Consider the following 13626-nt stretch of genomic DNA (forward strand, 5'->3'; position numbering starts at 1 on the left):
GTGTTAAGAATATTTCAACGTCCTTTCTCTCCCTTCTAGGGACAGGAGTCCTGTCATCTCAGATTCCGCACTTGGCCTGCTCTGTCTACCACATAACACTGAAAGACTTGCCAGCCATGGTCAGGCTTTGGTGGAATAGCTGTGAGAAACGTGTCTTCAATGTTGTAGATAAATTTACAAGCAAATATGTCAGCAGCGTGCTTTCTTCACAGGAAATAACTTCTGTTCAGAATAGCACACAGTTACTTAGTGGCATGATGGTTAGTAAGACTTTTTGACCTTTTCTTGATTTACTTTAGTGTTTTTGTAAACATTTTGAGAAACATTACTTCTTGGAACCAGACTGTATTACAGTGTTTTATATGATTGCATTTTTGTTGTTCTAAATGACTGATGAAAACATAATTTAGCTTGGTATTGATATATTGATGTTTATTAATATTCTGTTTGGAAAAAAGTAGAAAAGAATGGATTTTATGATGTTGGAGAAGTTGAGGTGGTAAGTGGAAGATACTGCTGTCAATATACTTTTTCGTTTATTAAAAAATGTAATCGATCAGTAGATTGAAAAATGGCTGGTAGTGTCTTTTTGGTTTGCCAAGATATGAGTGGATTTTTGTTTTCTTTGAGAAGTGTTTTCCTGGTCCAAGAAAATTATTTAGTGCGTGTAGTAAAGTATTTATGGCTTTTATTTATATATAGACACACACACATATATATATATATATAAAAAAAGACTGGAGATGGTGTATATGTCTGGAGTTTTTTAATATGTACATTTTTTTTTCATAGGTAAAAGCTCGGTCTGCAGCACGGGAAGTCATTGCTACCTATTCAGTTGAAGATATATTTATTGAACTAATAATACAGCTTCCATCAAATTACCCACTGGGATCCATAACAGTTGAGAGTGGAAAGAGGGTTGGTGTGGCTGTACAGCAATGGCGCAATTGGATGCTACAGTTAAGCACATATCTTACACATCAGGTGAGTTTAGAGAAAGCCCCTAGTTTTGAAAACTTAGAGTCCTGATAATAGAAAAATGCACTATTATTTAGATCTGTGTAATGGATCTCATCAGTAGATCTCAAAGGACTTCATAAAATTGGTCACTGTTACCATCTGCTTTTCTCCAGCTGCTGAAACAGGTAAAATTATCAGCCTAACAAGTCCTGTTAAATCCATAGCCAAAGTTGAAAATTTAGATCTCAAGACATGGGCCAGTGTTTGCCCCATGTGGCAATGCCATCTCTAACTATAATTTGGACACCACCCCCCTCCCAAAAACCCACCCAAACAAACCGAAAACCAACTAAAACCCAGGATATTAAATTCTCTAAAAGATTGGTGGTTGCTGAAGTTGCATCATCTGTGGCTAGAACAAAACAAAACAGTGATTGAAAACTTTAAAATCCCCTTTTAAGTGCTCCTAAGTGCATTCTTTTCATTGTGATGAATGCTTGCATTTTTGTAGATTAGAGTATCATCTGTATTTCGTGTGTTGGCTTTATAAATAATTCACTGCATATATTGTATATAACTTCAGATTGTAAAGCCTTCAGGCTTGTTTTCTTCATGTGCTTGTGAATAACAGTAAGAATATTCTGAAGGAATTCTACAGTATTAACAGCTCTTTTCCCTCTGTTAGAATGGAAGTATTATGGATGGCTTATCTTTGTGGAAAAATAATGTGGATAAACGTTTTGAGGGCATTGAAGATTGCATGATCTGTTTTTCAGTCATTCATGGTTCCAACTATTCTCTTCCTAAAAAAGCTTGCAGAACATGCAAGAAAAAGTTTCATTCAGCTTGCTTGGTAAGTACCTAGACTAAATCTTTTTAAATAGGCAAAATATCCATTTATAGTTTGAACCAGGAACTTCTATTGTAATACCAGCAATTCTCCGTTATGTCATTGGAGTATCTGGGATTAACTGAACTCATAAATTATTTGCATGGATTTTGTCCTAAGCTGTAAGGGCATGTAATGAGAGAGGGGTTGCTACACTTCACAGATAATAATATCTGGTTTGTGTTCACTAAGACATAAGCCATTACATCTACGTAGGGTGTGGCAACAGCATCTTGTTGTTATCAGCTCAGATATGGGAACAGAAAAGGTTAAATTTAATTTATGCAGCATGCTTTCAAGTAAACCATGCTGATCTGGATAATTAACATTTAACTATATCCAAGTCATCATAGGCATTGGTTGTATGGTTACAGAGTATACTGGGACAGGTTGGCATCTGTATGGCTGTACAGTGAAGGAATTATTGCTGCTTTAAAAACACTAGCTTTTCATTCTAAAATGAGACTGGATGAGAATTCCTTTGTGTCAGGTTTTTTAGAATAAAACTTCAGTATTGTGTGTGTGATATGTGTGTGTATATATATACATGCATACATACACAAGTGGAAAGGATTTTTTTTACTGTTTCTTGTTGGTTTTTTTAAAGTATATTTAATGTTTTGGTAGTTATATTCATTGGCAAATAATGGTTATTATTGGTGATAAACCAGTGTTCCTGATGCTCAGCTTGCATTTGTATATGAAACAATTGTATTTCTCTTTCAGTACAAATGGTTCACATCCAGCAACAAGTCCACCTGTCCACTCTGTCGAGAGACATTTTTCTGAAATAAAACGGTCTTTCTTCTTTCTGTGAGTGAAGATATAAATGAAGAGGAGACAAACTGTATGTTGAAAGAAGCTAACTACTTGGAAATAATGTTGGTTACTTTAAATGCTTGACTAGTGGGATATGACACATATTTACCTCTGGACTGTTTTTTGTAAGTTTGAAGATTCTTCTTTGATATAAAGAAATATATAAGAATAATTTATTTAAATTTGTATATTTTTAAAGATATTGAGATATATTAAAAACTCAGAAATAATGCAGAATTATGTCTGAAAAGTGGTGTTTAAGCCACAGCGTAGTTGATTAAAACCTCTTATTTTAGGTATATTCTAACGTGGTGTTATGCACTTAACCCAGGTCATGCCTCTTAACAGGTGAATTTAACATAGGTGGTATAAAGACTTGATTTCTGATTGTAGTGTGTTCATAATAGTTCCTCTTATGGGGAAAAAAAGAATGTTGTTGCTGTTAGACATTAAGACATGGAACTAGGGTGATAACCTTCTGTTAAAGCATAAAATTTAAACATAGCATGCTCTAAATTAACATGTTTATAAACTGAGCTTTCACCTTTAACAGTCTCATTTTCCCAAAACCCCTCAGCCATCCAGCACCCTAAAACCATGAAAACTCAGAAGCCCAAGTAAGTAGAGAGAGTACAATCATTCCTGCATGACAATGAAAAACACTACCTATTTATTGCTGATTGGCTTTTAAAGAGAAGGCATACGCACTGATCAATTCTTGTTTTCATTATTTCAGTTAACGTCTTCGTTAGCTGGCAAATTAACTATCACTTGAATGTACGTTGTACTTCCATGGTCCCATAATAATAAGGACTCTAAGTGAACATGACAGATGTATCAGAATTTAATAGTCTTCAACTATACTTTTTTTTTTCATGCTTTTTTTTTTTTTTTAACAGCAGTAGCATACTAATATATTCTAACTTGGTATTTGTGGTGGATTTCTTTGAAAAGTCAATAAACGGGGGGGAATAAATGAATTTTGTCAGTCTCTGTAGTCTCTTCCTCTGTGTGATAAACTTTCAGAAATTAATAGTATAAATTTTCAGATGCTGAATTTATAGCATATTCAATTGGCTGTACCTCAACAGCTTTTTTTTTTTTTTTTTTAGATTCTGTTTTCTCAAAGTTGGTCCCTTTTGAGGTGACAGCTCTAGAAATTATTTTTAGCTGTTGATAACTTGAGTCTGTATTTTTAACAGGTAACACTGGGCTTCCAGAGGATAAATTTCTTGACATTTTTTGAGAAAGAGAGAATGGAAATGATTTAAAACTGGTATTGAAAAGGCCTAGCTGAAAACACAGATTAAGGAGCAAGCTGTATTGTTTCCTAGCTACTGATACTAAAACTCCAGGATTGTTTCCGTTGCATCACTTTTATTATTCTAAATTACTTCTTTGCAAGTTCAATAACTGATTTGAAGGCCAGTTGTGGTTAACCAGGTATTGCTTGAAAAGAACCATCTTAAACTCTTCTAGCAGACCTTAACTTGCAAATTGTCTATTATGAACAGCCATGTGGAGAGCTTTTGTTTTGGTTCTGCTAGAACAAAGTGCAGGCACTTGCAAAGCAGCAGTAAGTCTTTCGACACTGGTACTTGCTGATAGAGTAGTGCCTAGGGGTCTGGGTGAGCAGAATTTTTGCTTTCTTCCTGGTAAGTTTGACACTACATAGAAAGTCTGTACCTGCCATGCAGCTTATTCTCATGCATATTGAATGCAGGAGTATGCTTCCCAAAACTCTCCAGAAAGCATTGCTTTCTTTGGTCTTGTAGGAGAAGGGAATAGGTGTGCCCTGGCAAACGCTAAGTGTATGTATGTGCAGGATGATGGGAGCATAATAGGAATAGCTTCTTACAGAACTCACCTGTGTTCTTAGTTGGATTGCATTTTGACAAGTGCTTCCACTAAAGTTGCAGCAGACAGCTGAAGCCAGGAGAATTGACTCATGATTTATTAAAGTGGACGCATATAATTTCCTTGTCTAAATATGCAGTTGTTAGGTAGTCTAGTGCAATCGTTCTTTGTTGAAAGCATGTTGGTTTATTATACTTTTTGTTCTGATTTTCATTATTCTGTCCTTTATAATTTAAAACTGCATACACTGTTGAGCATTGTGATCTACTGTGACAGATGACTGCCTTTTATCTCTGATTACCTCTTTTAAAAATAATTCTTTAGTTATAACTAAAAGCTACACAGATTTAATTAAAACTTCCTTTTGATAAACGTGTAGTTTGATTCTATTACATGTTTTAACTAAATCTTAAAATCTTCTTTCATGTAACTGCTTTTGCTCAGCAAGCTAACTTTGTTAGCCAAAATGGTTAACAACATAAAACTTCTAGAGTGGTCTAAGGATGACAGCATTTCGATTCATTCAAACAGCCCTGCAGCTATGATTATAACCTCAAAACCTATGATTCTACATAAAAGCAAAATTGCTAAGCATAAAACCTCTTCTCCTTACAGTTTTGTACGGGAAAAGTAACAACAACAAAAAAAAGTGTGGCTTAGCAAAAGGTCTGCCATCAAGTCAAAAAGGGTCTAGAAGTAGGAAGCAGTCAAATTGAAATATGACTTCTCAGAATTGACTAGTTGGTAAACTGAGAACAAAACTTTGCTTAAACTCTTCAGTGGAAAACTGTGGGAACACGTTATTTCACAGCCACAAGGTTTCCTCTCAGTTTCTCGACTTCGACATTCCTTAGACAAGTTATGCAGAAGGTAAGAATCAACAAAGTCCTGAGTCTAGCCTCAATTTAGTCAATGAAATGCATTTTTTTAGCCTCAGTAGTTTCAAGTACTAGAATTTCTTGTATATAGTAAAAATGTCAAGTAACATCCTTAACATGACTGCTTCTTCCCTTTAAACCTTCCTACTGTGCATTTGTGTTCACATTCATGTTTATCTATATAAAAACAAATTGACAGAAAAGTTACAGAAGGGGATGCATTAGATGTGTTTGAATTGAATTGCAGTGTTGCTCTTCACTGGCTGTCTAAGCTGGGGAATGGGGACTCTTAGGATGTAAAACAGTCACCATTGCACACTTCCTGCAAACCTACCCTTTTTGTATTTTCTTCAGGATGGTATAAGGAACAACTCTTATGCCAGACCAGTATAAGTTGACTTTTGACCAGTATGAGTCACAAGTAGCTTCCCACATTCCTTTGCAGTAAAATACCTCAAATTGTCTAGCTAGGTTTGCAGTCACATGTTTCTGCTCACAGTGCCTCCACTTCTTATGTGTTATTCTGCCTCTCCAAAACCTCCTTTTTTTTTTTTTTTTGCAAGCTCCTAGGTAAGTTTTTTGGGTGGTCAGCTCAAAACATGGAAGAACTTTTAATGTTTGCGCAAGCTGGAAAAGTACAGAGTCATAAGTTTAGTTCTGAAGTCTTAAATGGAGTAGTCTTTTCAGTGCATCCTACAAGAAAACCCCTGTGACCTTAGTCCTCATAGAGGAGCTAGCTAATGGTTTATAACATCACTTGACACAAACCCTTAAAGGTCAGTTTCTTTGAAAGCACTCTCCCAGACAGCACTACTGGTGCTGCACACTAGACTGTCTACTTTTGTGCTGCACGTGAGCAAAACATCTTCCTCACAGGACTGTGCCCACTGCACAGCACATGTCTCAATGCCACTGGGGCAACGCTGTATTGGAACCTTCTGTGGGCACTGGGAGGGGGAGGAGGCTGCAGAGGAAAGCTCTTTGTTGGGATCTGGTGGTCAGGAAATAGCTTCCTATTTTGGATAGTAATTTTGAGGGAGGACTTTTATTCCACTTCTCTACTTACAGTCATTGTTTTCAGCTACCCAGTAACTAGCCTTTTTAATAACATCTCATATGCTTCCCCCCCCCCCTTAATATCTTTTCATGGATGAGAACTCTTCATCTAATCTACAGTACTCCATAGTAGTACCCTCCTTGTAAAATGGCATAAAAGGGAGCACAGTCACCACATGTTGCCTAGAAGACTGCAGGAGAGTAATACCTTGCCTTTGTCCCAGCTCTCGAGATACACTTACTGCATCTTTGTATTCAGAAGTATGCTGTTTCCTTACAATAGAAACAAACTCAGTAATTGTGCCTTAGATGTGTAAAGTGCCTGATATTACATCAAAATGAGTAACACTGATTCCAAGTATTCATTTGATATAGACTAGCTATTAAAACAGGAAGAATTATATCAAGTACATTATTTTAATAAGCCACAATGACAAATATACAAATATGTATTTATAGAGGAAAAGGTCTTTAGTGCTTAAGTGCACATGCAGCAAGGTAGGGTATTTCAGTTTCCCCACAGCTGTCCTGAGAAAGCCAGAAGACAACTGTGCCTCTGACAGCAGGTAAGAGCTAGTTAACATCCAGAATAATCATAATAAATACAGAGTCTTGCTTAGTTTCACTGCAGTAGTCAGTAACTGAGGATACACCTTAAGAGGATGAAAATCTTGGCTTAAAAATTGATTTGACAGCTTCAGTACTCTGTTCAACCTTCTGCATGCCTAGTATCTGGAAGGGTAAGAGCAGTTATCAAGACTTCCTAAATTTGAGGATAGTAAGCACCTCTTGTCCAGCTTGCCTGGAAAGTACTCGTGTGCCTTCTAAGCCACCTTTCTTCATTGTTTCCAGAATTTCATCTGTAATTGAAAGTGCAGTGTTACAACTGAGTTTATATAGAAATCAGCTATAAAAGGCAGTGCTAATGTATCTGCCAAACATAAGCTATAAAGCAAAGATTATAAACTGTATCTTCTTATTCTTTCAGACAGTAGCTTTTATGCAAAGTAGCCTTCCACCAGGAACAAATAAAGTTTACAATTTACTAACTGAAGTTCTGTATTTTGGTATTATTTATAGCAATGAACAATTCAGTTATGAAGCTAACTTGTAGGAGAAACTGAAATTTGTAGCACCATCTCCCAAAAGCTGCCTATCAATGAGGTGTGAAAGAATAGTCTTTCTTCTTGAAACTACTTGGTAATGTATAGCCATTAAGTATTAGATCAGAAGGAGCAAGTCCAAATCTTTTCTCTACACATGTCAAAATGAAAAGACATCACATTTCCAACTAAAGGCTTTTGCCTTTTAAGTTTACAACACCATTCTCTTTCATGAGAAGGGGTTGGCCTGGCTTTGTTACTTGGTTCAGAAGATGTACAGTCACCTTTCAGACTTAGAACTGAAGTCTTGCAGAACTGCTGGCGTCAGGACCTACATATTGCCATTTTCTAAACTAGCTTAGGGAGTCCTTAGTTTTGGTAAGTTTGCTTCTATTTTTTGGTCTAGCTCACCATACACTGGATGCACAAGGCATGAATTCAGAAAAAGGATTCCAAGAGGCATCAGGTTACGTGAAAGTCCCTCTATAGATTAGACACCCACACAAACTTAAAAGATGAGAAACACAGGACTCCACAGAGATGCCATGGTTTGTACGAAATATGCAGATACACTCTAGCCTTCTACAGCATTTCTAAAGAATGACCTAGAACACCTATATGAATTTCAATACATGCTGTCAATCTTCAATTAGTTGCTGTTGTCGCATGTTAGGTTCAACTGATGTTATGTATTACTTTTTCTTGTTTACTTAAGTTTGATAACCTAGAGAACATTGCTGTGATCAGTATTTTGTTTAATACAGTGTTAAATCTGGTTTGACACATTTAAGGATCCAAAGAAAGTGACCACCTGGATTATTTTCTTTAATTGTGACCAAGTAGAATAATCCTCCTGGTGAAAGTAGGTCTGGTACTAATGGAAAAACTCTATCCATTACTTCTCTGCCCTTTCTGCCACCAGCCCAGGATGCCTCTATTCCACGGCTTTCCACCTAGGAAGAATGAAAGCAAATATTGTCATAATACAGAATGATAGAAGTGTCAGTGGTACTTATAAGAGAAACATCACCATAATCTCTAGCTTTGGGCATCTGCCATTAGAAATCTGACAACTTTGATTCAGCAGATTAGTTTATGCAATAAAATTACTTCAAGACTACTTCCTACATGATGAACACACTACTTTTGTTTCAAGTTCTATTCTTAAACTGAATTAAAAGAGCTACATTTTGTCATGTGCTTTGTATGTATTTTCTTGTAATGTTTCATGAGTTTGTTCGCCAAGTGGAAGGTGGCCAGAAAACTGTTTAAGTGTTCATGGATCGAATTCTGAGAGCAGGAGTCTGCAGAAGCAGAGGATATTTATTTTGCAGGGAACAAATGCATTTTCCATTGAAAGTCTTCTATAAGAACACCTTAGCATGCCTAACAAAAGTCTTACATGGTTTATACTTGATGGAGAAACTAGGTATTGAGAAGCAGCAGCTAGCAATCCTTATTCCCATGTAGTCTTTTAAGCAACTCTAGTAAATAATTTTCACTAAAACAGTGCTGGTCCTACAATATCCTTTACAATTTCAAAAAAACCCTGGAGTTTTCAGACCAGAGCTTATTGGAGTTACCACCTCTCCTATGACAGTAGAAATGCCATTTTTATTGCGTATTTCAAATGTTTCCTACCTCTTCAGAAGGTGTTACCACGTATGGTGGATTAAATAGCAGTAGATCAACCTTCCCATTTAATCTTGGAGACAGTCCTTTGACCTATAGATGAAGTTCATGATTCTTTTGTTGTTGTTTTTTTGTTTTTTTTTTTTTTAAACATAAAGAATGCAAACATTTTGTAAAAATACAGTTACATAGTACGGAATGTTCTGAGCATTTCAGCCTGACTCAGGAATACTAAGCTTGACTTTCTATGTGCAAGAGAAGCATCAAAAAGAAGGACCTGTGCATAGCAGAACAATTTCAATAGTCTTTAGACTATGTTATGTAAGAGCAGGAGACACATATGCGGACACAAAGGTAGTACTTTATTCTTGCTCAGTTCAGAATTTAAGTTAGATATAAAAGAATTTTGCATTTATCATCGGTTAATATTTGTTACCCCAGATGGCCAATCTGTAACAACCACAGTTCATTTCTCAAGTACGAGCACTTGTTCATCCATTTTAGATCACATTTATTGTTGCCTATCTTCATCATCTTTTATAAACATACATATTCAGGGAATTTTAAATATGTTGCTAAAGAGATGAGAAACTTGGCTTTTCTCCATACCAAATTTTGTAAGAAATAAAAAGTAACAACATACACAGTTCCTAATTAAATCAGAAAGAGCTGAGAACCAAGAACTGCATAGCATTAGAGGAAGGGCTACGATAATGTCAGGTCAGTGCTGGGTTCCTTGTGCAGCATTTTCCAAACTACATCATCTATTTTTTTAAACCAATTCAATGAGTTTTTAAAGCTTAAATTTGAATTTTAGAACTTGAGTAGTTTGTTTTTCCCTTCTTTCAGAAACACTTTGGCATTTTGTTGTTTTCTTTTTGTCATCCATGCTTATTAAGAGAACGTTTGTTCTAGACTTGATGGTTATTTTTCAGTATCTCTAATAAGTATTAAAAATTACAAAAACTATGAAGATATTATTGAAACATCTAACTTACCAAGTCAGTAATGACTGGCTGAAGGTGAACATTGTTAAGCAGAGCTGTCTCCAGCGTACAGTAAGCTGCCATGGGGTTGATATCTGTACATCTAAAAGCAAAATACTACAAAGTGTACCTTAACTGGCTACTGTATCTGGAAGTTTAACCCTGTGAACCACATGCTAATTTATGTACTCTCAATGAAGATATCTTTTCCAGCATCCTTCACTTTGCAAGTAAATAGCAGAAAACAGCCAGTAAAATACAATGTATCAGCAGCTTAACCATTCAACACTACACTGGAAGATTTAATGACTGACTGAAAGCTGAAGCATAGGATTTCTTTTTCAACACTAGCTCTGCATAAGCATATATGCATACAAGTCTCTAATAAAACTGAGTTACTGCCAACACCCAGGTAACTAATGTTATGTCATCAGACCTCAGTAAGCCTAGTCAGTGGCTAAAATTTAGGATTCAAACCAGCAAACACGTGTAAGTTTAACAATTTGTCTAAGAAGTAGGAAGATGGAATTCTAGTCGTGCCACTACTTAACTGTTACAGAACCTGAAGTAAATAGTTCAGGCTTTCTTTGCTTTGATTTCCACAGCTGTAGAATTGAGCTAATATTTCTTTGTGAAAAGAATAGTTTTTAAAATGTGAAAATGAAAAGTACATATGTGAAGGCCAAGTATTTATTGTTGCATGCAACAGTTTAAGTGCTGTTATACTTACATGTACAGTGCACTGGATCCAATAATGGAAGAAGCTAGAAATGTTGAAACCACACCAGACCCAGATCCGATTTCAAGGCAGATCTCAACCCTAACAAGAGAAAACTTTGGATGACTTTTATTTGTAATGTATAAGAGCACCTGCAACAGACACAGAATCGGTCAAGACAGGATTATGAAACCTGCTGCCCTTCTCCCAAACACGCTTAAACACTTGCTGGTCCTACGGCCCTCAAAGCCCACGCTATGTCGTCTGTTCCGTAACGGCTGCCAGGCCTACTGGTGCCCATACAGACAATTCCTGGTTATCACAAGCCACTTTGGGAGACATGTATGTTTCTCCCGTGCCTAACATGAACGTTTCCATTAACTACACGGTCTCAGCAGCACAGGCAACATTTCTACAGCATCTATTACACGTTTATTGCAGCAAGACTGAAGTAACAGAAGTTACGGAAGATCACCACAAAGCCACGAAAGGAAAGCAGGACTCGAGTGCAGAATGCCTCGGGAGAGTTTCAGCCAGCTCCGGACGAACAGCAGCGGCAGGCAATTTCAGAATAAAACCACTCGTAAGATTAACTCCTTCGGCGATTTCTAGAGCGGTTATAGTCACGCAGACACACTTCAGCCCGGGAGACGACAGCCACCGACACCGGGCAGCGACCTGCGCAGCCATGCAACTCCCACAGCTTCTTCAGGGCCGGGACGCCAGCGTCTTACCACGTTCCGACGCGCGCTACTGCTGCCGCCGCCGCCGCCGCCACCGAGGCAGGCATCGGCCCTCCGCGCCGCTGCGGGTGCAGCTCCCCCGGGGTGCCACCCGCAGCCAAGGAGCAGGGGCCGACGCCGCCGCGGGAAGAGCCGCGGGCCCGGCCCAGCCCTGCCGCGCTCCCCTCAGCCCGCCGCCCGCGGGGGCAGCCCGGGGGGGGGGGGGGCACGGCCTCCGCCCGCCCCGCTCGCGGCGGGAAGGCGCCACCCACCTCCCTCCGGGGCCCGAAACGCGGTGACCGGCCGCTCGGGGGCCTGCGGCCCCGGCCGCGGGGCGCTCCGCCGCGGGGCTCGGCGCCCCCTCCCTAGCGTGCCCTCCCCGCCGCGCCTACCGAGCCTGCCTGAGGCGGGCCGCGTCCCGCTCCAGAGCGTCCAGCAGCAGGAAGGTGTCCTCGGCCGGCTCGTACACATCCCGGAAGGGCCCCTGCGGCCCCACGTGCTCGTACCGCGGGGTAGGGAGCGCCGGCGGCGGCGCCGCCGCCATCGCTTCCCGCGGAGCGCATGCGCGGGCACGCCCCCGCCCGACGCGGAGGGATGGGGCGGGGCCAAGAGCACCAGCGCGGCGCTCTGACGCCGCGAGAGGAAAGCGTGTACCTGCGGCGGGGGGGAGGGGGGCAGGGGAGCGCCGCGGCACTCGCGCCACTGACACCGCCAATGGGAGGGCGCCGGCTTGGCCCCGCCCCGAACGCGGGTCTGACGGCTGTTGGCCACGCCTTAGGGCGGTGGCGGCCTCGGCGGCGTCTTTGGTCTCCTTGTTAGCGAAATTCAGACGTTAAGTTCCAGTGAAAACCGCCGTTCTCAGTGGAATTCCAACGTCGGGTTTCATCGTGCTGATTCAATTGGTCCAACGTTAAAAATCTTCCCTAAATCTGTGTAAGTGTGCACAGCGATCCCTGCAGTAGGTGGCCTGGCCGTCCATGAAGATTGATGTGAAAGGGACCTGCTACTCTGGCTTTTGTGTCAGTATTTTTGTGTCAGCTTCCCAAATTAATTGCTTTTCCATCATGAGAAGTACCACCTTTGCATGGTGAGTTAGCAGGAAGCCAAACAGAAGAGGTGCTGAGGAGGTTTCTAAGTGGCAATTCTACAGCAAAGCACACAGGGGAAAGACTGATGTTGATACTCAACTTAAATGAAGCTCTTTTTTCCAGTTACGAAAGAATATGTTTCTGTGATTCTTTGCCAGCAACAGTTGACAGCATCGTTGGGTCCAACTCTGTGAACTCCAGAATTCAAAGAAAAATGAGGCTCTGCAAAACTAAGAATTGAGGGGAAGTTTCAGGGCACAGATCAGATTAATAATTTGCTCTACACAACAAAACACAAATGAGCAAACAAATTCTGATCAAAAGCAGGAGAGAGAGGTGTACGAGTTCTAATTCCCACAAAACGTCTGTGTTCAATTACTAATGCACTGAACACTCAAATTCTGAGAGTGAGATGCATGTCTAGGTCAATGAAGGAAAAGGGTGATGCTAATAAACAGGCCAGAATCTCAAAACATTATTTTTATAATAATTTCAAAGAAATTGGGAAAAGAATTAAAAAAAACCCAAAAAACGAATAATCCAGTAGATTAATCTTTGTTGACTTAAGTGCATTTAAGGGTTGAGGTGTGTCTTGTTTGCTAGCCTCCATTTTTGGCTCTGGAACTAGGGAAAGATAACCAATTTCCATTTTTCACTTGCAACTGTAAATGGTCTCTGTAAAACAGAGGGTATCTTCCATTCCTACAGAACAACAACTCAATTTTTGAGCAGCTCGTTCATAAATGCAGCTAACTCATTTTGAAGCTAGGTTTATTCTGTTTATTTCTGTATCCACCATAGATCAGCTTTGCATAGGAATATAGGAAAACACAGAAAGGGAGTTCCGGCTTCATGGGAGCATCTCATCCTTTACCCTCCGTTGCAAAGAACTGTGAAATAGATACTTTGTCCTAA

At 39.6% G+C, this 13626-nt stretch overlaps 2 protein-coding genes across 7 annotated transcripts in view; one reads left to right on the forward strand and one right to left on the reverse strand.

Annotated features, from left to right (window-relative positions):
• Positions 1-5586, forward strand: part of LTN1 (listerin E3 ubiquitin protein ligase 1) — a 34091-nt gene extending 28505 nt beyond the window's left edge. For 2 of the 4 annotated variants that reach the window (XM_052793929.1, XM_052793931.1), the window contains 4 exons: positions 40-260; positions 793-987; positions 1649-1816; positions 2579-3651. In XM_052793929.1, coding sequence (XP_052649889.1) covers positions 40-260; positions 793-987; positions 1649-1816; positions 2579-2641 — 647 coding nt within the window. In that variant the 3' untranslated portion in view covers positions 2642-3651. Of the gene's footprint in view, positions 1-39; positions 261-792; positions 988-1648; positions 1817-2578; positions 3652-3873 lie in introns of those variants that run through there. The other 2 variants (XR_008236178.1, XM_052793930.1) reach the window with 2 other exon arrangements.
• Positions 5587-6533: 947 nt separating this feature from the next.
• N6AMT1 (N-6 adenine-specific DNA methyltransferase 1) lies at positions 6534-12194 on the reverse strand. Of its 3 annotated transcripts, none has more exons than XM_052793933.1 (6): positions 12025-12194; positions 10914-11003; positions 10196-10286; positions 9207-9290; positions 8377-8518; positions 6534-7322 (listed from the first exon to the last, which is right to left on the reverse strand). In XM_052793933.1, exons 1-6 carry the CDS (start codon positions 12165-12167, stop codon positions 7216-7218), a joined length of 657 nt encoding a protein of 218 aa, XP_052649893.1. In that variant the 5' UTR covers positions 12168-12194; the 3' UTR covers positions 6534-7215. The 3 variants fall into 3 exon arrangements, with proteins under 3 accessions (XP_052649893.1, XP_052649892.1, XP_052649894.1); XM_052793932.1 differs by having other exon boundaries at positions 12016-12194; XM_052793934.1 differs by lacking the exon at positions 9207-9290 and having other exon boundaries at positions 12016-12194.
• Positions 12195-13626: the final 1432 nt, after the last annotated feature.

This window comes from Harpia harpyja, chromosome 8 (genome assembly GCF_026419915.1).
Source record: "Harpia harpyja isolate bHarHar1 chromosome 8, bHarHar1 primary haplotype, whole genome shotgun sequence".
In the NCBI taxonomy this organism is placed as follows: domain Eukaryota; kingdom Metazoa; phylum Chordata; class Aves; order Accipitriformes; family Accipitridae; genus Harpia; species Harpia harpyja.

Excerpts from the sequence above, each read along its gene's own strand:
- N6AMT1 (XM_052793932.1), bottom strand. The coding sequence starts at position 12,167 with ATGGCGGCGGCGCCGCCGCCGGCGCTCCCTACCCCGCGGTACGAGCAC. Across the intron at positions 9,291-10,195 it reads AGCCAGTCATTACTGACTTG|GTCAAAGGACTGTCTCCAAG; the intron begins GTAAGTTAGATG and ends CTTCATCTATAG. Across the intron at positions 7,323-8,376 it reads AATTAAAGAAAATAATCCAG|ATGAAATTCTGGAAACAATG; the intron begins GTGGTCACTTTC and ends TTTCAATTACAG.